We start from the raw sequence: 26,234 nt of genomic DNA on the forward strand, positions 1-26,234 counted from the left end.
GACTGTGGTACATGGCAATTGTTGCAAATATTTTTCTCCCACTTTTGCTAGTTTTCTTTAATTTTATTTATTGATTTTTTAATTGTGTAAAATGTATTTTTATCTAATCAAATTTATCAGTCTTTTATTGCCTCTGGATTTTGAGTCATAGTTAGAAAGACTTTCCCTACACCATATTTAAAGAATAATTCTACCCAGTTGTTCTAGCACTACTAAGTAAAATATCTGTGTTGACTGTAGTGGTTTGAGATGTTACCATTGTCATGTCTTGCTTTCCATATGTATTTTGTACTTGCTCTTTTGTTTTGTTATTCTATTGTCTATTTATGTACCAGCACTACACTTCTTAATTACAGAGGCTTTATAGTATGTTTTAATGTGTGTTCTTCCCTTTTTTAGTTATTTGTTTTTCCATGTGAACCTTAATATTTTGTTTTATTTCAGAAAAAGAAAGCTTGTTGGTATTTATACTGGGATTGTATTGGATTTATTAATTAATCTGTGGAGAAATGCCATTTTGAGTAGGGGATGTTTTACCATTTGTTCACGTCCACTTTTTTGTCTTTCAGGAGTGTTAAAAAATCTTCCTTGTTACAGATTTTGTATAGTTTTGGACTTTTTTTCCCCTAAGCTAATAATCTTAATTTTTTTTTTTTTTTTGAGATTAAGTCTTGCTCTTGTCACTCATGCTTGTTGTGGCACCATCTTGGCTCACTGCAACCTCTGCTTCCCGGGTTCAAACCATTCTCCTGCCTCAGCCTCCCAAGTAGCTGGCATTACAAATGCCTGCCACCATGCCCAGCTAATCTTTGTATTTTTAATAGAGACAGGGTTTCACTTTGTTGGCCAGGCTGGTCTTGAACTCCTGACCTCTTTTGATCTGCCCACCTCGGCCTCCCAAAGTGCTGGGATTACAGGCGTAAGCCACCACACCTGGCCTACAAACATATTTTGAACTCTATCCTGTAATAATAAAGAATACACATTGAATTATGTATCTTGCCACCTTCTCAAAAATTGGTCATATATTAGATCACAGAAAAAAAATCATTTGATTAAAATGCAATAAAACTGTAGTTTACTAAGAAAAACAAACAACAGAAGGTCCTTTCACCTGGAAATTTAAAACTTCCTGCTAAGCAACTCCTGGGCAAAAGGGGAAATACAAACTAAAATTTTATATGTATATATAATTTTTTTTCTTTTCTTTTTTTTTTTTTTGGCCAGGCATGGTGGCCCACACCTGTAAGAGGCCAAGCTGGACAGATTACTTGAGCCCAGGAGTTTGAGACCAGCCTGGGCAATATGGTGAAACCCTATCTCTACAAAAAATTGTTGAGTGTGGTGGCACACACCTGTAGTCCCAGCTACCGGGAAGGCTGAGCTGGAAGAATCACCTGAGCCTGGGAAGTTGAGTCTTCAGTGAACTGAGATCAAACCACTGCACTTCAGCCCAAGTGACAGAGGGAGACCCTATCTCAAAAAAAAAAAAAAAAAAAAAAAAAAGGAAGGCCAGGAGTGGTGGCTTGCACCTGTAATCCCACGTCTTTGGGAGGTTGAGGCAGGTCATGAGGAGTAAAATCCCGTCTCTACTAAAAATACAAAAAGTTAGCTGGGCGTGGTGACATGTGTCTGTAATCCCAGCTCTTCGGGAGGCTGAAGCAGGAGAATCACTTGAACCTGGGAGGCGGAGGTTGCAGTGAGCCGAGATCGTGCCACTGTGCTCCAGTCTGGGTGACAGAGCAAGATTCTGTCTCAAAAAAAAAAAAAAATTATTAATAATTTTTTTATTTTAAATAATTTTTTATTAAGACTCCATCTTAATAATAATAATAGCTTTCAACAGATTTGCTGCTGTAAACATTCTGTGTATGCTGGTGCACTTCGTCATGAGTTTCTTTGGGGTTTGCTCATGACTGGGGATACAAGAAGACCCTCCCAGTTATTGGTAGTTTTAAGGGAATGAATTTCTAGGCCACAGTTTTCATTTGTATTGTCTCCTTACATAAGAGGGACTCTCTTGTCTCTTCTTCATCCTCTTCATATAGCTGCCTCCTCTTGGTAGCCAGTAGACCCTTCAGATGATGCCCCAGGTGTAAAACTCCCTGGGGTCCCACTGAAGGATTACTGAAATGAGTCATTTCCAGGACGCCTTTTTTACTGTTGAATGAAAGGGTGCTAACACATGGGGCTTCCCTGTCTTAGTCATGTTTCTGTTAACAATGAAGCATTGCTTTAGATACAGGGTATACAGGACTTTTGAAGGCTCTGAAACTGGGTATTTCAGCAAGGTGGATGTGGTGGCAGTTTTCTCTTAACAGTCTCTCCTCATCTATTCTGTAAACAATGTCAAATAATGTCCTACTTTTGACAGAGATCATGGTGAGAAAAGGGCTCTGATAAAAAGTACTGAATACTTAAAATCATACCCATACTTCTGCACACACATACACACATGTTTAAAGGTAAACACTGTTCATGAGGTGAGTTGTAAAATACTTCAAATGCATGCTCCCCAATCAGAGCCAATCCTGGTGGCCTTACCTGGTTATGGAAACCCTTTCTTCAGCTCTGTTCAATACTCAGTGTTTGAGGGCCGGCTAACTGGCAAGATTACCAACTTTAAACAGCTACCGCTATTTACCATTACCAAATGGTTCTCATTGTTTTACTTTCCTCCAGTAGTTTTTTAATATACAGTTCAATGTGGATTTTAAGTGTACATTTTCATAAATTTGTTTGACCCTAAACAAGACTTGGCATATTCCGCTCATCTCAGGAAGTTCCCTCAAGATCCTTCCCTCTCAAAACCTCCCACCCAGAATCACCAACTGTTCAGGTTTCTCTCACTATAAGTTATTTTTTCCTCTTCTAAAGCTGTGGAATCATGCAGTGTTAACTGTTTTTGTGTCTGACTTCTTATACTCAACATTTTATTTTTAAGAGTTGTCCATGGTATTTTAAAATGTATCACTAGATCTTTGTATTTGTGTACTGTTTTATTGTACGTATATACAATTTATTTACCTGTTGCTGGACATTTGGGTTGTTTCTAGGCTGTTATGAATAAACCTTTCATGAATAACAGCAACAATAAAAATGTACAAAGAAGGAAATAAAGATAAAAACAGATTTATGAGGAAGACAACTTAGATGTAATTAATCAAATTCTTTTTGTTTTTTTAAAAATTTAATACCTTATTTAAAAAATACTTTGTGACCAGTTGGGATTTATTCAAGGAATACAAGGTTGGTTCAGTGTTTCACTCTTTTGATAGCATATATCAAACTATTAAATCTAGAGGAGGAAAATAGTCAGTTTTTCCGATACTATGATTATGGTTTGATTGTTTTTAAAACTGGTGTCACATTTAATAAGAACACCTGGGAGACATTTCCACTGACATCAGGGACTAGCCAAGGATGTTCACTCTTTCCACATTGTATTAGAGGTACAGTGCAATTAGAGGCATAAGAAAGGATAAAAAAGTAAAAATGTTTCAATACCTTTCATATACACGAACAGAATCAAATAGAGAAAGAGCTTGATGGTAGAGAAAAATCGCATTTACGACAACTTCGTAGTCATTTATCAGATGAAATGCTTCTATTCCTATTGCTTTTAGCTTTCCGTAAGCCAGTAGTTTTGCCCTCCACAGGAGACATTTGGCAAGTCTTGAGACATTTTTTATTGTCAGGAAGAAATGTGTATGGGTGCTACTAGGTAGAGGCCAAGGATGCTCTTAAATATCCTACAATGTACAGGACAGCCTCTGATAATAAATAATTATTTAGTACAAACTGTCGTTAGTGCTGAGATGGATAAACCCTGCCCTAAACATACCTGATTTCCAGTGTTTGTGTTTAGAGTTATGGGTTTTCTTTACCTTGAATTGATACATCATTAATTACTCCAGTTTAAGAGTGAAATAACAGGCCGGGCGCGGTGGCTCAAGCCTGTAATCCCAGCACTTTGGGAGGCCGAGACAGGCGGATCACGAGGTCAGGAGATCGAGACCATCCTGGCTAACACGGTGAAACCCCATCTCTACTAAAAAATACAAAAAACTAGCCGGGCGAGGTGGCGGGCGCTTGTAGTCCCAGCTACTTGGGAGGCTGAGGCAGGAGAATGGCGTAAACCCGGGAGGCAGAGCTTGCAGTGAGCTGAGATCCGGCCACTGCACTCCAGCCTGGGCGACAGAGCGAGACTCCGTCTCAAAAAAAAAAAAAAAAAAGTGAAATAACAAAGAATAATAGAAGAATCAGTTGTCTTTAGTAATGGACAATAATAGGAATAACTTACTTTACATAGCATTGTGTAGTAGAGTTTTGTAGGCTTTGTCTTTGTAAGTGCAGTAGGTGTTACCTCTATTTTACTGATAAAGGAACCTATTTCTTCTGGCTTTCAGGGATTAAATCACCTTGTATGGATGGGTAGTTAGTTTCAAAGTGAGCCAGTTGTTCATTTGTAAAAAAGATCATATCTGCCTTTTCTTTCCCAGAAGCTTGTTTTAGTTCTAGTTAAATACTAGAAGAGGCAGTTCTGGGCCTGGGAAGTTGATTCTTAGTCTGAGACTATTTTTCCTTGATTTGGATCTTACTATCTACAAATAGTAGGTATGAATATTATAGCACTTCGAATAGAACTTTCTGCTGTGATGGAAATGTCTTGTAAATCTGTGTTGTTCACTATGGTAGCTAGTAGCCATATATATGTAGCTATTTAGATTTACATTTGTTAAGATCAAATAAAATTTTGAATTCATTTCTCAGTTGTATCAGTGTTGTGTCAAGTGCTCAGTAACCCTAGAATACTTTCTATTCTATAGAACTATAGATACTTTCTAATCTCTAGTTCCCAAAGGGACTTGATATCAACAGCATTGTTATTTAATTTAAAAAATGGAGATGGGGCCTGGGTGCAGTGGTTCACACCTATAATCCCAGTGCTTTGGGAGGCCGGGGCAGGAGGATCACTTGAAGCCAGGAGTTTGAGACCAGCCTGGGCAACCTAGTGAGACTACCATCTACAGCAAATTTTAAAATTAACCAGATGGTGGTGAGTTGGGATCTCACTAATGTTGCCCAAGTTTGTCTTGAATTCCTGGCCTCAAATAATCCTCCTGCCCTAGCCTCCGAAAGTGCTGGGATTACAGGTATGAAACCACTGTGCCTGGCTGACCCTGCTTTGGTTATAGGGTACTTAAGCCCTTGAGGGAAAGAAGAACCTTGCTTTTTAATTTCTTGGTAGGAAGTGAATGAATGAACCCATGCTGATAACCCCTCAGCCAGCTTCTCTTCCTAACACTGTGGCCATTAGCTGGTGTGTATGTTGTTACTGTGCATACTCATGGAGTTCTTACCACAACAGATAGCCTGCTCAAGCAGTGGAAGGCCACATCCTGGAAGTATGCTGCACGGCTTTTGATACGAAATGGGAACTTCTGGTCCTCCAATTCCCTCTAACCTCACTGTAGCCTTTGGCTTCCACTTAACATTAAAGTGACTGCTGAGGGAGTTAGAGTTCTTAAGCCTCCCCTGCCTCTTTGAGAATCCTGGAGTGAGTATGTGTCTGCGTGCATGTGTTTGTATTTGGAAGTTAGGCCTCACCACGTGATGTAATGCTTCTGGCATTTACATTGATACTTGGTACATGGAAACATTGCTTAAGCCATTCTGTAGTAAGTATTGTAGAGTTTTCAGCGGCAGGTTCGTTTAACTTTAGGTGGTAGATGAACCTGAAAACTCTACTCTGCTTTATTTTAGTATTTCTATGGGAAAGTGATTTCTAACTTATAGCCATTTAAAGTTACCCCAAAATTTGAGAACTTCTTGTATATTGGGGCCCATGTTTATATAAAAAAGTTAAAATTTCTCTAGGTTTTAATTTCCAGCTAACTTTGTTGCACATTATAGGAGAAGAAAAATATTTATTGGCCAGAAGCTGTATTCCAAAGACATGTCAAATATTACACATTTTAGCTTTAAGCAGTTATGCTTTCTGCCTATCATAACACAGTAGGAAGAAAGGCTCTTTTTTTTTTTTTATGATTTAGAAAGGCTTTAGGCTGAATTTTTCTTACTTTCACAATGGTTTTAATTTTTCTCCGTTTCTACTTTAATATTCTTTTTCATAGTCCTGTCTCTAGTTTATCTTTGTTGTTTTAATTAATTTTACTTTATTAGTAAAATGGTGATATAAAGCAGTCAGATTACACAGGTGTACAGTGAAGCAGTCATGAAACAGCTGAATAGGTAAAATGAAGTGTGGTGTTTGTAGCCGATTCTCCATGCACATGGACCTAGTTCAGTGCTTCCTCCACCCTTACCCTCCAGGTTTGGTTAGCAAAAGCAGTGGAGGGTATTACTAATTTTTTTTTTGTCTTTTTCCCAGAGGGAAGTGTAACATCTCCCATTTTTCTGACATATTTGCTGCTAGAGAGTTCAAAGCCCGAGTGGATTCATTTTTCTACATATTAGGATATAACCCTGAGACAAGGTAAGTGAGTCACTTGTGTCCATTCATTGAGAACTCTTTTCCTTTTCTCATTTGTGTGTGTGTGTGTGTGTGTGTGTGTAGTTTATGCATCTGGACATACATACACTAGTAACATACTTAAAAAAAAAATGACTCCAGAGTCCTTCAGTAAACTTCTTTGGGAGGAGTTGTAATTAATGTCTTCGACATCTAAAGTGGCTTTTTGTTTGCTCTTTAGTTTTATTCAGAAAAAGAAAAATGAGAAAATTTGGGTTGAAAGAAGGTGGGATAAAGATACACTTTTAGTTGATCTGTATTTTGGATTAACTATTAAGAATTGGTAGATTATTTCCCTCATTCACATTCTGTCAAGCCTTCCATAATAACCATATTGAAAAAGACTAGGTAATTTTGGAAAGTTTGTTGGTTACTCATTTGTTTTGTTCACTCTTGGTAATAAAACTCCAGGAGCGCTCACTGAAATATCTTTAGTAAGACTGCTAGTATAAGTCAGACACATCTAGTTCTCAAAACATCTTGATAAGATCTGTGTAACAGTTTGAATAATTATTTTTTTTAAATGAGAAGCAGTAGGGTCAAGTAATTCAACAATTTTTATGTCTGTCATAGATGCTACTTTAATGTAGCACATGAAAGAATTTTTATGAGTGTATGTATTCATACTTGCCCTGTATTGATCATGTGAATGCATATTTTACTAAGGAATTTAAAAACAAGATGTTAGCAGGTGATCAAGTAATATATGCTCTGGACACCCAAGGTATGTTTATACATGTGAAGATTTAGAAAGAAAGAAAACATCCATGGCCAGGCGCAGTGGCTCATGCCTGTAATCCTAGAACCTTAGGAGGCCACAGTAGGAAGATTGCTTGAGCGCTTGAGCCCAGGAGTTTGAGACCAGCCTAGCTAGGCAGTATGGAATGACCTCTCCTCTCAACAAAATATAAAGTAAAAATTAACTGGATGTGGTGGGCTGCACCTGTGGTCCCAGCTACTTAGGAAGCTGAGGCAGGAGGATTGCTTGAGCCTGGGAAGTCAAGGCTGTAGTGAGCTGTGTTGGCACCACTGCACTCCAGCCTGGGCGACAGAGGGAGACCCTGTCTTAAAAAAATAAATAAATAAAATAAAATAAGTAAATAAATAAATAAGTAAAAGATACTAGTCTCAAAGAAGTTAGCAAAAGAACTACATTAAGCATAAAGGCAAAATGGGTATCATTTTATTGAGAACATTTTTCTAGAGGACTCTCAGAAACCATATGTAAAACTTAGAATGTTGTTGGGTAGTCAACCTAGCGGGTAAAAGGGAACGTGTTTTTTCTAGTGGTTTTATGAGGCTGCCCACAGCTCTTTTGGGGCTTGTGTTAGTGTATCTGTCTGTCTCTCTCCCTCTCTTCCTCTCAATATTAGATGCTAGATTCTAGACAGCATCAGAAGCTAGATTCTAGATGGTACTTGATGTATGGATAGTAACATAATGCTCATTGAAGAGTACCTTTTCTCCTTTAGAAAACTATGATGCTTGGCTGGTTGTGGGTGGCTCACGCCTGTAATCCCAGCACTTTGGAGGTGGAGGTGGGCGGATCATGAAGTAAGGAGTTCGAGACCAGCCTGGCCAACGTGGTGAAACCCCATTTCTACTAAAAATACAAAAATTAGCTGGGCGTGGTGGCACACACCTGTAATCCCAGCTCCTCCGGAGGCTGAGGCAGGAGAATTGCTTGAACCCTGGAGGCGGAGGTTGCAGTAAGCCAAGATTGTGCCACTGCACTTCAGCCTGGGCAACAGAGCAAGACCTCCATCTCGAGAAGAAAAAGAAAACTATGATGCTTGAGTTTTGTTTTGTGTTTTTCAAAAGTATGCCATGTTCCAATGATAAAGAAGCTGGTCAGTGGTAATATTTCATAAGCCCTTTATATTTTGAAATGTTTATTTTACATACACATTTATGGCTTCCTTCTAATGTCTTTCTGTTGCCCAGGTAAATTGTAAAATGCTTGAACCTGGATTTCTCTCTAGATACAAAGGAATTGGATGTTATTTTAGTGATACTATGTTTATTTAATCACTTGATAGTTTTCCTATTGCACAAATTATATTAATTAACTGAAGTAGCTTTTGTCTTTTAAGCTCTCCGGTTTGTAACAACTAACCAAAATTATTTTTTACAAATGTAAGTTACACATGTTTTGCCGAATGCTTATTAAAGTAATGTGTAACTTACCTTTGTAAGCCAGACACTCACACAAGTTCTTCTCTTATTTTTCATTGTGTATTGCTGGCCGTCTTTCAGGGTAATACATCCCATCGGGTTTGTTTTAAAATATGGATGCAATAAGGAACACAGAGACATGATGATAGCAGCACACTTACAAGATCTGCATCCTGAATCACTTCTCTTAGTGACCTTTCTAGTCACCACTGATTTTCGTCTACACTTGGTTCCCTTATGTCCACCTTCTGCTTTGTGTGTTTTATGTGCTTGAGTAGTGTTGGATGAGTTGAATTGAACAAATACTTAAGTGCCCATTTATAAGTAAACTTTGAGGCAAATCTCAAACTTCTCACAGTTGAAGTGTAAAGGCCGCCGTAGACATTTGCTGCAGTGGAGCCAATGGAACCTACTGCCTTGGCTTGCTGGTGTTATCCTGAACATTTCCTTATATCCCTGAAGTTTGGGGTTAGGGGTATAGTTCCCACAGCGGCTCAAATGATCCAAAAATGCCTCTGATTTAACAGAGTATAGAAAAACTGGCTAGGCACAGCCCAATTCTTAGAATTCCCAGGGTGCATACCCTTGCAGAATTTATCTCCGTTCTGTCTTTGTTTCAAGTTTGTGAGGGAGGAGGCTGTGTGATAAGCCGATTTCCTATATAGTTTTCCCCCAGTTTTAATGAGTAGGACTAGTAAGTAGTCATGGCTACATAGTGTACTGTATGCTGACTCATAGTGCCCTGAGTTATTTAGGTAAATATGTAAGTTAATGTGGAAAGGAAATGTCAAAAGTTTTTCTGATTGTGTAATGGTCCTGTGAAATACTGCATATAAGAAAGTCCACTGGAAATTTAAGGAATGGTGATTCCATGACTGCAGGCTTTCATGACTGTTGTCCTCCCCTTAAATAATGCAGGAACTTTAAGTGAGCAGTTGAAAGTGAACCTTAAGATGGAATTGTTTATTTCTCAGAGCTAATTTTCCAATAGTAGTTATACATTGATTTATGTAATTTTCCATACTTTATTAGCCATATTGATCAGCACTGAAAGTTTGGAATTTTTTTCACATTTATTTGCATAGATCCTTTTTAAATTTCAGTGTACAGCTTCATTTTATTTTTTTCTGTAACCTGGTCATTATATTTCTGAATGTTGTGTCTTGTCAGGGATCTGTTTTTTGTTGTTGTTGTTGTTCCTGGTGGATTACTGCTTACTGAACTAATAATGTGTGATAGTGGAAAACAGACGGGCTGTTCTGTACTCTAGAGCTTATTGCCTTTAACATTTGGGGAGAATGGATTTCTTGGTAATTGTCATGGAATTACTTTGTTATTATTAGGTGTAAACTTATATTTCATTCTTTTTAATCTAGAATACTTATTAATATTGATAAAGCATCTATAGTAATATAGATCTATACTCTTTTATCTTAAATTCTGAAATATGAAAGTTCTGAAAATCTAACAAATTTTATGCCAAGGTTGTTGCCAAAATGCATTTGATGGCTGAACCTAACCTGAACTGATAGGAGGCTATTTATATTTTTAATTCAGTTCACTTTGTGTGAGTTTGTATAAGTTTTACTCTAAAAATACTAATATGATGGAATGGATTATTACTTGAACACTGCTGGGGTGTTACATGCTGTGATATATTTGCTGTAGTGCTAAAATAAAAATTCTGAATTCTGGTAAACCTCTCATCCTAAGGATTTTAGATAAGGGATTATGACTATTACTGCTAGCCATGAAATTTAAGTAACAAAACTTATTTTTTTGTTTGTTTGTTTTGAGACGGTCACACTCTATTGCCTCAGCTGGAGTGTAGTGGCATGATCAGGGTTCACCACAGCCTCAACTTACCTGGCTCAGGTGATCCTCCTGCCTCATCCTCCCAAGTAGCTGGGACTGCAGATGCGCGTCATCATCCCTGGCTCACTTTTAAAATTTTTTGTCTAGTTGGGGTCTCACTATGTTGCCCAGGTGGGTCTCTAAATCCTGGGTTTCAGCGATCCTCCCTCCTCTGCTTCCCAAAGTGTTGGGATTACAGGTGTGAGCCGCTGCACCCAGCAGGAACAAAACTTAATTGAGCAAAAATTGGGGGGGCATATTTTTTTGCCCGAGTAGAATACAGACTACTAAAGGACTGTGAAAAATGAGAGAGCCTTAAATCTAATGTTGGCCTGACTTTGAACCCTGAGGTAATTGAGCTTTGCTTTTGGAGTTTGTTTTTGACATTTCTACACTCAGGGAGCGTTCAGTTTTGCACATGTGAACAAGATTCATCCCAGATTTACTTCTGTGGTGAGCATACTCTGCAAAATAATGTCATTGTGTTCTCAGTTTGTTTGAAGGGTCTGATCCAGAGTCTGCCAAGAAACTTAATAAAGTCAATAAATTTCAGCTCAGAGGTCTTCATAAATAAAGCCAGTTAGGCCTTAGGTGCATTTGGCTAAAACACCAGTGTTGGTGGTTAAACTAAAATATAAAATAGATTGGTCTTAGCTTGCAAAAAGAGATGAGCATAGGGATGTGGTTATATGCCTCTCTTTGCTGTCCTTAGTTGCTTTTTTCATTTGTCTGACACTTTCTAGGCATTTAATCTGCTTGATCCTTCCAGCCATCTGGTAAGATCTCTCCTCTTGGATCTGGGTGACCTGGGTTCTAGTCCTGTGCTGCTACTTCATCCTCGTGTCCATGGGTAAAGCATGCACTTTCTGGACTCTGTTTCTGCATCAGTAAGATGCAGATGATGAAAGCTACCCTGCAGAAAACTTCTGTAAACTGTCAGATTTTTCATTTCTTCTTGGGAATTGCAGAAGTAATTATAAATTTTCTTTTAGAGACAAGGTTGAAAAATATCAATTTTTTTTTTTTTTTTTTTGAGACGGAGGCTTGCTCTGTCGCCCAGGTTAGAGTGCAGCGGCACGATCTCAGCTCACTGCCTCCCGGGTTCACGCCATTCTCCTGCCTCAGCCTCCCGAGTAGCTGGGACTACAGGCGCCTGCCACCATGCCCAGCTAATGTTTTGTACTTTTTTTTTTTAGTAGAGATGGCGTTTCACCGTGTTAGCCAGAATGGTCTTGATCTCCTGATGCTGTGATTTGCCCGCCTCAGCCTCCCAAAGTGCTGGGATTATAGGCGTGAGCCACCGCGCCCGGCCTTGTTTTTTTTTCTTTCAGATGGAGTCTCGCTCTATCGCCTTGCCGATACTACAGGCATACACCACCACACCCAGCTAATTTTTGTATTTTTAGTAGAGAGGGGGGTTTCACCATGTTGGCCAGGATGGTCTCGATCCCTTGACATCATGATCTGCCTGCCTCAGCCTCCCAAAGTACTGGGATTACTGGCATGAGCCACCGTGCCCGGCTAAATTTTGTTTTGTTTTAATCCTGTAAAGCGTTAAATCCAAAAGCAAAACATAAACTACTTTTCAAGATGTCATGGTTCTATCATACCGTTAGCCATCTGGGTGATTTGCTATTTTATTGAGAAATGGATTGGGACTTTTTATAGCAAACGAATCTATCCCCTATAGCAATTAAGTTTTGCTAGATTTTTGGTTGCTTTTTTTACCCCGTCTTCCCATCTCTCTACTTCCAGCAGTTGAACCATGGGCCAGTGCCTTCTCTCTTATTTTTTAATGCTATACTCTGGACCCCTTCTGGCTGTCTACCCTTCTTCCTGGGAAAAGATCTCCTTTCCTTCCTGTCTGTGAGTTAGGAGGGAAAGGAAGTAATGGTGAATGGAGTCTCGGTAAGAACAAAAGATATGATAATGGCCATTGGAGAAGAAATGGCTTTATCTTCCTGATAATTAAGCATGAATTTTCCCAGGCAGCTGTTCTTTTATTTCCCCTTGCCAAAAGAAACATTCTTTAGGCTCCTGAAGTGCATTTAAGGACAGTGAAGAAGGCATATTATTTAAAATGGAGCATTTTGTATGGATGCTATCTCTCACTGTCTAATAATGTCTCATAAAAGTATCAGCGATTTCATCAGAGGCTTGGTCTGTACTGCAGAAACACCGAATTATATTCTTGATTCTTTTGTGTTTTGCATACTAGTCCTCTCTTGCCCGTAAATGGGAAAACAAGTTGAGGGCTCAGATCTGATCTCCGATCTTATCTGGGGAGAATGTTCATGATCACCTACAGTCTTCTGCAGCCTATCTGCTTTTCTCCCACGTCTTCTCATCTTCTTCTCCCTTCTCCTCCTCTTCTTCCTAGGGTGTAGTTTTGCAGCAGTATTGAGGCTTATATGTTATATGATTATGTTCAGGAGCAGTCATAAACTGCAGGCGTTTGCAGGGACTATACTGTGTCTCCTAGACTGACAACCACAATAATGTTAATAATAGCAAGAGTTAAGAGTTAGTGCAGGCCGGGCGCGGTGGCTCGCGCCTGTAATCCCAGCATTTTGGGAGTCCGAGGCGGGTGGATCACGAGGTCAGGAGATCGAGACCATCCTGGCGAACATGGTGAAACCCCGTCTCTACTAAAAATACAAAAAAAAATTAGCCGGGCATGGTGGCAGGTGCCTGTAGTACCAGCTACTGGGGAGGCTGAGGCAGGAGAATGGCATGAACCCGGGAGGCTGAGCTTGCAGTCATCGGAGATTGCGCCACGGCACTCCAGCCTGGGCGACAGAGTGAGACTCCGTCTCAAAAAAAAAAAAAAAAAAAAAAGTTAGTGCAGTAGTTAGAATACTGTGTGCATTTTATTTTGTTTTAAAACAGAATAGTTCCTTGCAAGTAGAGTAGAAGACCTTTATTAACTGAATCATTTGAAAGTATGTTGTCGGCCGGGCGCGGTGGCTCACGCATGTAATCCCAGCACTTTAGGAGGCCAAGGCGGGCGGATCACGAGGTCAGGAGATCAAGACCATCCTGGCTAACACGTTGAAACCCCGTCTCTACTTAAAAAAAAAAAAAATGCAAAAAATTAGCCGGGTGTGGTGGCGGGCGCCTCTAGTCCCACCTACTTGGGTGGCTGAGGCAGGAGAATGGCCTGAACCCGGAAGGCGGAGCTTGCAGTGAGCCGAGATCGCGCCACCGCACTCCAGCCTGGGCGACTGAGCGAGACTCCATCTCAAAAAAAAAAAAAAAAAGTAGGTTGTCTCCCTGAAGCTCTTTCACACTCCAATATTTTGTGTATTTCCTACAAACGCGGGCATTTTCTTACCTAACCACAATACAGCCCTCAAAATCAGGAAATTAACAATGAAAATATTATTACTGTGGTTTTCTCAGACCCCATTCACATTTTGCCAGTGTTCCCAATGAAAACCTATAACAAAAGGCTCCTGTTTGGCATTATGGATTTAGTTGTCATGTTTGTTTAGTCTCCTTAAATCTGGAACAGTTTGTCAGTTGCTTCTTGGCTTCATGACCTTGGAAGAGAATAGGCCAATTTGTATTCTGTCCCTCAGTTTGCATTAATGTTTTTTGTTGTTGTTGTTGTTTTTAAATAGCAATGGAGTCTCCTTATATTGCCCAGGCTACAGTGAGGTGGCTGTTCGCAGGTACAGTTTAAGTGCACTGCAGCCTAGATTAAGTGATCCTCTCCCCTCAGTGATCCTCCCAGGCTCAAGTGATCCTCCTACCTCAGCCTCCCTAGTAGCTGGACTACTGGTGTATGCCACTGTGCCCAGCTGTCCCTCAGTTTGCATTTATGGTGTTTCCTTATTATTAGATTGAGATCATGTATCACAGAAATTGGGTGTTCTTTTTTTCTGGATCCTGTCAGTATACAATTCTTATTTGTCCGGTTGCTGGTAATGTTCACTTCGATCAGTTGCTGAACCTGGTGTCTGCCAGGTTTTGCCATTGTACAGTGTCTCTTTTTCCCTTTGTAATTAATAACCATTTTGTGGGAGGTTGCTTTGTGAATGTGCAGATCTCATCTTCATCAAACTTTTGATTTATTTATTTAGTGGACTAATGGCCTCCTATTTTATTTAATTGTTTATAACCTGCTACTGTTGTTACTCATTTTGAAGTCAGATTGTCCCAGCATTTGGAGAATGATGCTTTAAAACCTAGATTTGGTGCTAAGTGTACTCATTACTTTGTGTTGTTGCTCTCTGGCCTTCTGAGAAACAGAGCTAGGGAGTGCGTGTGTTTGCATATATCGTGTAGATAATGCACACATTTGCACCTATAGTTCTGTATTTGTGTGTATATTCCTAAGTTCTTATGAAATTCTCCAAGTTCAGTCCAGTACTACAGAATTTCTGCTACTTTATTCCCTTTTCCTTATTTGTAACAGTCTCCTTTAACATTAAGAAACCTTATTTCATTATCTTTAATGTCTTTATTTCTTAATTTTCTGTCACTTAACTCTGCTCTGTAACATTGGGACCGTTTTTTTTTCTCAACGTAAATCTTTATGCTTAAGCGGAAAAGTTAACAATCTAAAACACCTGTGTTTCAACTAATTTGAATTTGAGACATTCTAAAATTTACGTTCATTTGAGTAACAGTTCCCTTTTCCACTCACCACAGCTAGTGGTCTTTGTGTAGCTTTTGAGGATGAGCAGCTAGAGCTGGATACAATCTTTTTCCTGTTTGCTTTTGTCTGCCATCACATTTGAATTCTCAAAAACATTTGCCTGAGATGGCAAATATTGGAGACAGTTGAGAGTACATGTATGTTTGGAAAACACAGCCTACTGAAGTTAAGAGAACTTTAATAAAACAGGACAAAAGTCTATTTTTCATTTGGTCATTTGATTTGATCATTTCAAAAACCCTTTGATCATTTCAAAAACCCTTTGTCAGACAGCATCTAGGAATGTTATCTGGAACACTGGAATAACACATAACTGCAGAACTGAGCTCCGGAGAATTAAGAGAAACTGAAAACTAAAGCAGTAAAGTAAGCTGATCTTTCCATAGCTCATGGTGAGGTTGGATTGAGTTCGTTAACATTTTCCAACCTAGAAGGGAGTAACAGGGAAACCCATCTGTTTAGGGTTGGGATTCTGGGCCCTCTAAAATACGAGAATTCTAGGATAAGAAGACAGTATGTATAAAAAGTGGTCTCGGCCGGGCACGGTGGCTCACGCCTGTAATCCCAGCACTTCAGGAGGCCGAGGCGGGCAGATCACGAGGTCAGGAGATTGAGACCATCCTGGCTAACACGATGAAACCCCATCTCTACTAAAAAATACAAAAAAAAAAAAAATTAGCCGGGTGTGGTGGCAGGTGCCTGTAGTCCCAGCTACTCGGGAGGCTGAGGCAGGAGAATGGCATGAACCTGGGAGTGGAGGTTGCAGTGATCCGAGATCGCGCCACTGCACTCCAGCCTGGGGGACAGAGCCAGACTCTGTCTCAAAAGAAAAAAAGAGAAAAAGTGGTCTCATGCCAGTAGACCCCTCAAGATACCTGGCAGAAGCATATGTAAAAATTTTTTGGTGGGTCACACCCTCATCCAAGATCCTGTAGGATCCCCACAGATAAAATATCCTTGAATGCTGAGCTCACCATCAGAAATACCGTAAGAAACCATGTGCCATTAACTGTGGTCAGATGAGGCAAACAGCTAGATCTACACCCAAGAACTTCCAATACTGGAAACTTCAGAAATAGACCGTGTAAAAGGCTTAAATAAAATATCACTTTTATTTCTCTCTCATGTAAGCAGAGTTCGAAAGGAAGCACTCCTAGACTAGGACCTCACAGTCATCAGGGGTCCACCCTCTACTACCTTGGCTGCAGCTGTTCTCTTGTTTCAAGGTGGCAATGTAGTGGTGGCCATTACATCCATATTTCAGCCTGGGAAAAAGAGGAAATGGGTAAAAACTACATACCTTCTCCCTTTAAAGGTAGTTTTTATAATTTGCATAGGATAATATTTTTTTATCTCGGACCAAAAAGAAAAATAAATCAGGTCGGGCTTGGTGGCTCACGCCTGTAATCCCACCACTTTGGGAGGCCAAGGCAGGTGGATCACCTGAGGTCAGCAGTTCGAGAGCAGCCTGGCCAACATGAGAAACCCCATCTCTACTAAAAATACAAAAAATTAGCCAGGTGTGGTGGTGTATGCCTGTAACCCCAGCTACTCAGGAGGCTGAGGCAGGAGCATGCTTGAACCCAGCAGGCAGAGGTTGCAGTGAGCCGAGATTGTGCCATTGCACTCCAGTCTAGGTAACGAGCAAAACTCTGTCTCCCTGCTCCCCCAACCCCCACAAAAGAAGAGAAAGAGAAAACGAAAAAGAAATCAGACACATGCTTTACAGGTGAGTTCTACCAGTGTTCCAGAGAACAGAGAAAGTTGGTATGGGTACCCTGAGCCATTTTATGAAGCTGATAAAACCTTTATACTAAAACCAGGTAAAAAATAAAATAAAATTTATAGGTTCCATCTTATGAACATGAATATAAAATGTTTAAGTGAAATATTGACAGACGGAGTCTAGCAAGGTAAATACGCACGTCCAAGTTTATAGAATATAAGAAGGGCTTAATCATAACTTATCTGTTAGCATGTTTTACCTCTTCAGCACATGGACGAAGAAAACGTAGGCAATCATCTTTTTCTTTTTTTTTGGAGACAGAGTTAAGCTTTTGTTGCCTGGGTGCAATGGCTTGATATCAGCTCACCGCAACCTTCACCTCCTGGGTTCCAGCTGTTCTCCTGCCTCAGCCTCCCGAGTAGCTGGAATCACAAGCATGGGCTACCATGCCCGGCTAATTTTTTTGTATTTTTAGTAGAGACAGGGGTGTCTCCATGTTGGTCAGGCTGGTCTCAAACTCCCGACCTCTGGTGATCCGCCCACCTCGGCCTCTCAAAGTGCTGGGATTACAGGCGTGAGGCACCACGCCCGGCTCATCTTTTTCTTAATTTTTAATTTTTGTGAATACATAGTAGGTGTATGTATGTGGTATATGAGATGTTTTGATACAGGCATGCAATGCATTATAGACACATCATGGTAAAATGGGGTGTCCACCCCCTCAAGCGTTTATCCTTTCTGTTAAAAACAATCCAATTACACTATTTTAGTTACTTTAAATAAATGTTCAGTTAGGTTATTGTTGACTGGTCAACATGTTGCACTATCAAATACTAGACGTTATTCATTCATTCTGTTTTTTTGTACCCATGCAGTTATCTTAATGTGGAAGAAGCACTTTATAAAATTCAATGTTCTTTAATAATGGCAAGGGGGGAGCTCTCAGAACAGAAAATTAATTATAGAATGAATTTCCTTAATCTAACAGAATACTTACCATAAACCTACAGCAAGTAACATAGTTAGAGGCAGAGTGTGGGAACTTTTTCCTTCGAAACCAGAAACAATGGCAGGATTTTGATACTCATTAAGACTTGAAGAAGAAAATATGTGAGGGTTGGAAATGAAAAAAATTAACATTTATTAATAAGATGTAATTTTCACCATAGGAAATCTCAGAAAACTTGTGAACAAATTGATTTTTGTTGTTGGTGTTGGTTTTTCTTTTCTTTTATTTCAGATGGAGCCTTGCTCTGTTACCCAGGCTAGAGTGCAGTGGTGCAATCTCGCCTCACTACAGCCTTTGCCTCCCAGGCTCAAATGATGCTCCCACTTCAGCCTACTGAGTAGCTAGGACTACAGGTGCACGCCACCATGCCTGGCTTATTTTTGTATTTTTAGTAAAAGCTGGATTTCACTCTGTTGGCCAGGCTGGTCTCAAACTCCTAACCTCAGGTCACCCACCCGCCTTGGCCTCCCAAAATGCTGGAATTATATTTGTGAGTCCCCGGGCCCATCCAAATTGTCAAAGCTAATAGGTAAATCAGTAAGCTTCCTGGATAGAGATATATATATATATATATATTTACGTGTGTGTGTGTGTTGTGTGTGTGTGTGTGTGTGTATGTGTGTGTATCTCAGTTCCGTGTCTAGATTTTAGGGGCAATTAGTAAATGAAATTTAAAGAAACTGCTTCTGAACACTTCTCTCTTGATGTGAAGTCAGTACTAATTAGAATCTCTCTTCCATGTCTTTTTCTCTAGAATTTCCTGAGTGTTGCTTTCCCCACCCCCACCATTTTGGCTTTAAAATTTCTTATTAATGAATACAACATTGTAGACATTTTTGATTTCTGGGAAGTAGGAAATTCTTTAAGATAAAACTTAGGCAATTTTCATGTTACAGCTTTTACTTACCTTTGATAGGCATACATAATCTTCTCACTACAAATTAAGTGTTATAGTGGACAAAGTGTTTTTTTTTAAATTTGAGAAAAAATTGATTTGAATTGTGTATTCTTCTCTCCCACTCGGCTCTCATTTAATCTATTCAGAAGTGCTAATCCTTCACCTCTTGTTCATGTGGGATTAATAGAAGGAGAGAAGGATGTCTAGGATCCAGAGATTATAGATGTACATGGGGATCACAGGACTTCTGGGGAGGCCTTGGCAGTTGGCAACAGATGGAAATATGAGGGCGCCAGGGTGCAGATGGTGTGTACATCCCTGCAGGCTGGCAGTTGATGGGCTGGAAAATGTGGTGGCAGGAGTGAGGTCCAGGTGAGTACTTAGCATCAGTATGCAGGTAGCCTGTAAAAAGAACTAGGAGAGAAACAAGGCCCCTGTCTGGGATGCCCTTAAGCACTGAGTAGGGTACCAGGGTGAACTCGGTATGAAGCAGGGCTTGCTCCATGGAAACAGAGGCCCATTTCTAAAATTGGAATTTGTGGTTGAATGTAACCTAGTGGCTAACCTAATTATGGAACTACTTGGTTTCACGACTCCTTGAGATTCTCTGACTAGGATGGGGAGGAGTACTGATCCTATATTCTTGACATTGGAGTAAGTTTGGAGCTGGGTGTTAATTGACTTCTGTTTGTGGGTGAGAGCACCGTGACCTCAGGCAGAGAGGCAGGTCATTCATTGCCCCTCCTGTCAGCTTTCCAGATGCCATGAGAACTAATGGTTGTGGCCAGCCACAGTGGCTCACACTTGTAATCCCAGCACTTTGGGAGGCCAAGGAGGGCGGATCACGAGATCAGGAGATTGAGACCATCCTGGTGAACACGGTGAAACCCTATCTCAACTAAAAAAAATTACAAAAAAAATGAGCCGGGCGTGGTGGTGGGCGCCTGTAGTCCCAGCTACTCAGGAGGCTGAGGCAGGAGAATGGTGTGAACTCAGGAGGTGGAGCTTGCAGTGAACTGAGATCGCACCACTGCACTCTAGCGTGGGTGACAGAGTGAGACTCCGTCTTAAAAAAAAAAAAAAAAATGGTTGGGGAGGCTGGTGGAGGTATTTTTTGTTTGTTTAATGTATTTAAAATTTTTCTGTTTGGAATTTTACATTCATAATTCAAAAAGGAGTTATGAGACTAGGACGAGAAAGAACCTCCATATATCTTTTACTCAATTCACCAGTTGTTAGTATTTTGCCATATTTGCCTTTTTTTTTTTTTTTTTTTTTGGAGACGGAGTCTTGCTCTGTGCCCCAGGCTGGAGTGCAGTGGCACAATCTCGGCTCACTGAAAGTTCCGCCTCCCAGGTTCACGCCATTCTCCTGCCTCAGCCTCCTGAGTACCTGGACTACAGGCGCCTGCCACCGCGCCCGGCTAATTTTTTGTATTTTTAGTAGAGACGGGGTTTCACCGTGTTAGCCAGGATGGTCTCGATCTCCTGACCTTGTGATCCGCCCGCCTCGCCTTCCCAAAGTGCTGGGATTACAGGCGTGCGCTACCGAGCCCGGCCTGCCATATTTGCTTTATGATTATTAATTTTATTTTATTACCTTTTAAACTTTATTATAGATTTACTTTATTATAGATTGAGCATCTCTAACCTGAAAATTCGAAATCTAAAATGCTCCAAAATCCAAAATGCTTTGAGCACCGACATGATACCACAAGTGGAATATTCCACTCCTGTCTTCTTGTGACAGATCACAATCAAAACCTTGTTTCATGCACAAAATTATTAGACATATACAGCTTGTCAGATAACCTCTATCTCTGTTTTTTGCTGTATTACTCTCTGTGTTTACCATCTTTGCATTATGACTCTCTCTGTGGTACAGATTGAATCTATCCCTTACATGAAATGCTTGGGATTAGAAGTGTTTTGGATTTCATGTTTTGGTGGGGAGAGGGGATTTTAGAATATTTGCATTATTCTGTATCCTAATCCAAAAATCTAAAACATTCCAGTATTTCCTTTGAGCATCATGTTGGTGCTCAGAAAGTTTCATATTTTGGAACATTTTTGATTTGGGATTTTGGGATTAGGAATACTCAACCTGTGTTTTCCTTTCCTGAACAATTTAGGAATGAAATACAGATATCACACCTCTTTCCCCTGAATACTTTAGTGTGTGTTCCCAAGAACAAAAAAATTATCTTATATAACTATGGTATGATTATCAAAATCAGAAAAGGTAACATTAATACAATATGATATAGTCCAATATAGTTCATATGCAGATTTTGCCAGGTTTTTCAACAAGGGCCTTCATAGTAATTTTCCTCTTGATCATGAGCCTCATTTAATTGTGTCTCTTTAATATCCCTTGTCTCTCTTTGTTTTCATGACGTGTTTCCTCACCTTTTTTAAAGGTTTTTTATGACATGAACCTTTTTGAAGAGTTAGAAGCCAGTTTTGTCAAATGTTCTTCAGTTTGAGTTTGTCTGACGTTTCCCCACAATTAGATCTAGGCTATGTAATTTTGGCCAGCCATACTATATGAGTGATACTGTGCCCTTTCCAGTGCTTCAGATAGAATTTTTTGAGGTACAAAATAGGAGAGTTGGGTGGTTCCAATAAAGATGATTTAGGTAGTGTCCTTGTCCCTGAAGTACTTATAATCTAATAAGAGACGTGCAGTTCCCCAGAGAGGCACAGTGAGAGAAGTCCGGGAGCTCCTGCATTTCCGAGCTGCTGCCAGGAAGGAAGTGTCTTCAGAGTGGAGCTGGCTGGCGTGGTGGTAGTGTGGGTGACTTTTCCACGAGAGAAAGCGTGAAGGAGAGATCTGGGGTGTGACCACTGGGGTATGCTGCCCCTGAGAGGTGACAAGAGAAAGGGCTGTCTGTCTGTCTTGGTGGCATGGCATGTGAGATGCCAGCGCCAGGAAAGACAATGAAGAGGATGTCCACAAAGGCTGGCGCCACCATTGGAATCCATTATTACAGGAGAAGGCCATTGGATTTTGGTAACTCAGGGCGTCTAATGAGACCAAAATCAGAATCCACATTTCTTAACTTGCTGTTACAATAACTGTTTTTATACGGTGCTCTATGTAATAGTTTCATGGATTTTCAGAGACTGATGAATTTATTACATATTATTTTGTGTTGATTTCTTCAAGTAAACATTTCCATATGAAAGGGTTAGGTGGCCGGGCGCGGTGGCTCAAGCCTGTAATCCCAGCACTTTGGGAAGCCGAGACGGGCGGATCTCGAGGTCAGGAGTTCGAGACCATCCTGGCTAACACGTGAAACCCCGTCTCTACTAAAAAATACAAACAGCTAGCCGGGCGAGGTGGCGGGCGCCTGTAGTCCCAGCTACTCGGGAGGCTGAGGCAGGAGAATGGCGTAAACCCGGGAGGCGGAGCTTGCAGTGAGCTGAGATTCGGCCACTGCACTCCAGCCCGGGCAACACAGCGAGACTCCGTCTCAAAAAAAAAAAAAGAAAGGGTTAGGTAGTTTTTTTTTTTAATATAGACTTTTGGGAGGATATTCTTTGCTGCTCATATTCATATTATTTGGCCACTAGGTTCTAATTCCATTGCTTTTGTATTTAGAAAGTATTTTTCTCTAGACTGTAGAAACAGCAGTTTTGGGAATATGTTGTCTCACATACCAATAAGAGAAAATGTTCTTCCAGCCTGTAGATACTTGTTTCACGTGTTAGGTCAAAGGAAAACGTATTTAAGTGTACTTGGCATTTCTTGTATTTTGTAAATTACGTTATCGGCAGGATAAGAGTTTATTGAATCATAGTTTCAGAATTTAGTTTATTTCGTAGCATAAACAGGAGTGCTGTGGAAATGGAATTGATTCTGCATTTACTGTAGGAATCTTGAGGACACTGTGTGTTCTTTTCAACAGGCTTTAATTTCCTGACATTCCATTGCATTTCTGGGAAACAGAATTCACACTGCCCTTTCCTTCCCTATCTTGTCCTTTATAATTTTGGTGAGGTTCATCGTCTTCCGTTTCTTTTTCTTTTTGTAACTGATTAATAATCTGTAGAATCACCTCTTAGTTTGCAAGTGGAAACTAAGCCTGCACATCCAAAGCTAGGTTTTCTTTTATGAATCTGCCTTACTATTTTGAATCAGGACCTCAAATGAGCTTTTTGGATGCTCGTGTGTTTGTGGCATGATGTTGAATCTTGAAACCTTCCTGCCTTTCTAATTGTTAGAATTACATTCTTCAAGCTAGACTTGATTGGGCTAGTATTACTTTAGGAAATGTTTTAATTTATTATTTGGGGAATGTTTTATTTATTATTTTTAGTTTCTTATCTAAGGAAGATTAAGCTGTTTGCAGAAAATGCAGCTTTCTTTAGCTACCCTGCCCACAATAACATCTACACTGTGTCTGCACCTGTGTGACAAGGCCAAGCACTCCATAGCTTTACCCTGATTGGTCTTTTTCAAAATGTTTAGAGTTTCAAAGAGAAATTTGTGAAGTTGCTTTTCTTAAGTAGCTACTACTGTGTTTTAAAATGTGTTGCAGTATTTCTGTTAGTTGATCTTGTGTGTAGTCATTCGTATCTGTGTCTTTTGATTCTATTTCTTGATGATCTTGCTTTTTAAAATCAGCATTTATCTTTTTTAAAAAAAGGAAAAATTTGCTATTGTCTTGACAGAGCAGAGAGCATTTCTTGCTGAGTTCCTGACAGAGCAGGGCATTTAACTGAAGCCTCTGCATGGCTGGGCTTGCTCAGTTCCCTGCTGTTGGCTGTCTTGGATCCCCTTTCTAAGGCCCCACTTCCCTGCACACTAGCTTGGTGTGCAGGGAGAAGCTGCAGAGTCTGTTGGCTGGGCTTTATTTACGGAAACAGCAGGGTTGAGATTGATTGCGTGGTGGAGAGACAGTGTGTGGATGAGGGAGGGTCATAGCACATGCTCAGTCCTGTCAGTGTGAGGGGAAGTTTCTGCGTTCTGCGTGAAGGCTTAGGTCATAGCACAAGCTCAGTGAAAGCTCTATGAGGTCTCTGAGACTGCATGTGCCTCCATTTTGAGTTGTTAGAGTAGAAAAGGGCAGAGTTTTAGCAGAAAGTAGAGGTTCAGGAATCCAGCTAGACTCACCAGAGCCCGTGTTAGTCATGGATGATCCATTCAGCCCCTGCAGGTAGGCTATCTTCCCCTGGCCTCACCGAAACAGTGATGGGTTTTGCTGCTCTTTCTCACTTCTGAAGGTGTTTATGAATCATTGCATCATTCATAGTGCATGTTCCTGAGAGCCTTTAATTCAGCCCTGGCTGGCTATGTAGGTGGTATTGTGAAGCGTAAAATCAGAACTAAGAATGGGGACTACCAGAGAGGCAGTCAGCAGACGCAGAATGTGAAGCTTTGTGGGCCCCTCTGTCCCTGTCCTCTTTCCCTTTCCCTTACCTCTTCGGCTAACCTCAGTCGTGCTGGGTGTGTGTTGCCAAGCTTGTTTGCCTTCAAGACCTGCAGAGCAAGCCTGCAGGCCGCCCCCTTGCCTTGTGGCTAGTATGGAATGCCTGGGCCCGAGAGCAGCTCTGTTTGGATGTTTTAGGAAGGATGGTAGGTGGGCAGCTATTGGTTGCTTTGAAGGTGGGTGGAACCTTGTTTTGATTGAGAGTCTGTTTGCCAGAGCAAATTATAATTTTTCTGATCTTTTTCTGAAGTCTGACATATGCAGGGAACAGTTGTGAATTATGATTGCAACAATATCACCTTAAAATGGATTTTTAAAAAATGAAAGGTTATGTCGTATCAGTTTTTACTTTGTCTCTTGCCTTCAAAAGGAAGCAGACTCATCTTCCTTTTAGAGCTTATGGAAAATTCTTTGGCAATTAAAAAATGTATGCATTGACATTTATATTAGAAATTGAAGTTTAGGTGTTTTGTTTATTTTTGTATCTGTTTTAGAATCAGATAGCGTTTTTTGCATATGCATATGTTGTCATGTGACTTGGAATTCTGTTCTCTTAAATGGAGTAAAAAGAGTAGTTGGTGCTGAGAAGGCAGTCATTGACAAGGCCACATTTCATACCCACTGCCTGATAGCCAGACACCAGTTTCTTCTACCCAGGGGGGAAATTGTGCTTTTGGGTGTCCTGTTGCAGAGCGAGTTCACATAGATGGCTTTCACCATGGTTTATTTAGGGAGCTAGTCAGAATAAGATTTAGGACAAATTGAATTCTTACCCAAGCAGATATTAAATGAAGTTTTAAAATTATATTATTTTCTCCTTTTTGTTTCCACTCCTTTTTCTTCTGATAAAGGTTAGAAAAAATTTGAATGCCACCTAAATTTTGTGCATTCGTGAGGATTGAAGAAAGCATACAATATAGAAGAATGTACAGCTGAAAAATCCTCATAGGAAGGAGAAGAAATTCACTATGCATGAATACAAGGAGAAATTCCTTGTGTAAGCTCTTAAGTTGTATAGGATGAATTTGGAGCATTGCATGGTCAACTCTTTCCAGGGAGGCCCTTGATTTTAGTGGGAAGTTTTTAGGAAGGCTAGTGTTCGTGAATTCTAGTCACTGAAAATATTACTGAAGTATAATTTGTTTTCTTACAGGTTCAATTTTGGGATTGCAACTAAGGAGATGAATTGTCGGAGGATAATTTAGGGTGTGCATTTATTATTTTTGTGATCAGTGTTTTCATCCATGTGAGGGTTTTCTTCCCATTGTGACTATATTTATTTGGGCATTGCACTGGGGAGTTTTGGGGAGGTACCCACTTTTCCCCATACCATATAGTGTTGCTTCTGGAACTTGCCTTATTTTACTCTGTTTAAAAGCACCATTGCTCTTCCTTCTTCCTTTTTTCTTTTAATAAAAGTATCCCTTCGATAGACGAGAGGAACTGGACCCTGCACCACTTTCTGTCATGCACATGTGGGATCTGGGCAGGACTCACATTTCAGGCTCAAGGAACAAACTCATTGTTTGACTTGGGAGACTATTGCCTTTCTGTTCTAGATCTTTACCTCTTCTGAAACTTTTTTTACAGTTAACAGATAAAAATATGAACAGGAAGCTGTGCTCCCAGCCGAATCAGCTCTGGATCAGGTTCCTGCTACTGGTGTGACTGGCCTGTGTGGGCCTAGTATAAATCTGCGTTTATGGAACTTGGATGCCACCGTATTTGATGGTGAAGACTTGTGGTTACTGTGATCTGTGGATATTCTGTTGTTAAGAGTCGAATTTGTCTATGTTTCAAATCCAATAACGTAACTCATTAGAGTTACTTCTTGTGTAGTATGTATTTCTTTTATATTATTCTGTCTGGGAAAAATATTTTTTGGAATGCTAAAGGCTTGCTTTAGGGCTTCTGTGCTTGTCTGGTGGAGGAGGTGAGGG

General features: G+C 40.3%; 1 protein-coding gene and 1 long non-coding RNA gene across 8 annotated transcripts in view; one reads left to right on the forward strand and one right to left on the reverse strand.

Annotated features, from left to right (window-relative positions):
* RERE (arginine-glutamic acid dipeptide repeats) overlaps positions 1-26,234 on the forward strand; it is a 476,263-nt gene that overhangs the window by 274,618 nt on the left and 175,411 nt on the right. For 5 of the 6 annotated variants that reach the window (XM_033228494.1, XM_033228492.1, XM_033228495.1 and 2 more), the window contains one exon: positions 6,395-6,499. In XM_033228494.1, coding sequence (XP_033084385.1) covers positions 6,395-6,499 — 105 coding nt within the window. Of the gene's footprint in view, positions 1-6,394; positions 6,500-23,749; positions 24,022-26,234 lie in introns of those variants that run through there. The other variant, XM_033228497.1, reaches the window with a different exon arrangement.
* Positions 16,138-24,418, reverse strand: LOC117093372. Of its 2 annotated transcripts, none has more exons than XR_004441117.1 (3): positions 24,298-24,418; positions 17,951-18,046; positions 16,138-16,492 (listed from the first exon to the last, which is right to left on the reverse strand). It is a non-coding gene; the product is annotated as an uncharacterized LOC117093372 (long non-coding RNA). The 2 variants fall into 2 exon arrangements; XR_004441116.1 differs by lacking the exon at positions 24,298-24,418 and adding an exon at positions 22,523-22,697.

This window comes from Trachypithecus francoisi, unplaced genomic scaffold, assembly GCF_009764315.1.
Source record: "Trachypithecus francoisi isolate TF-2019V2 unplaced genomic scaffold, Tfra_2.0 Lachesis_group12, whole genome shotgun sequence".
Lineage (NCBI taxonomy): Eukaryota > Metazoa > Chordata > Mammalia > Primates > Cercopithecidae > Trachypithecus > Trachypithecus francoisi.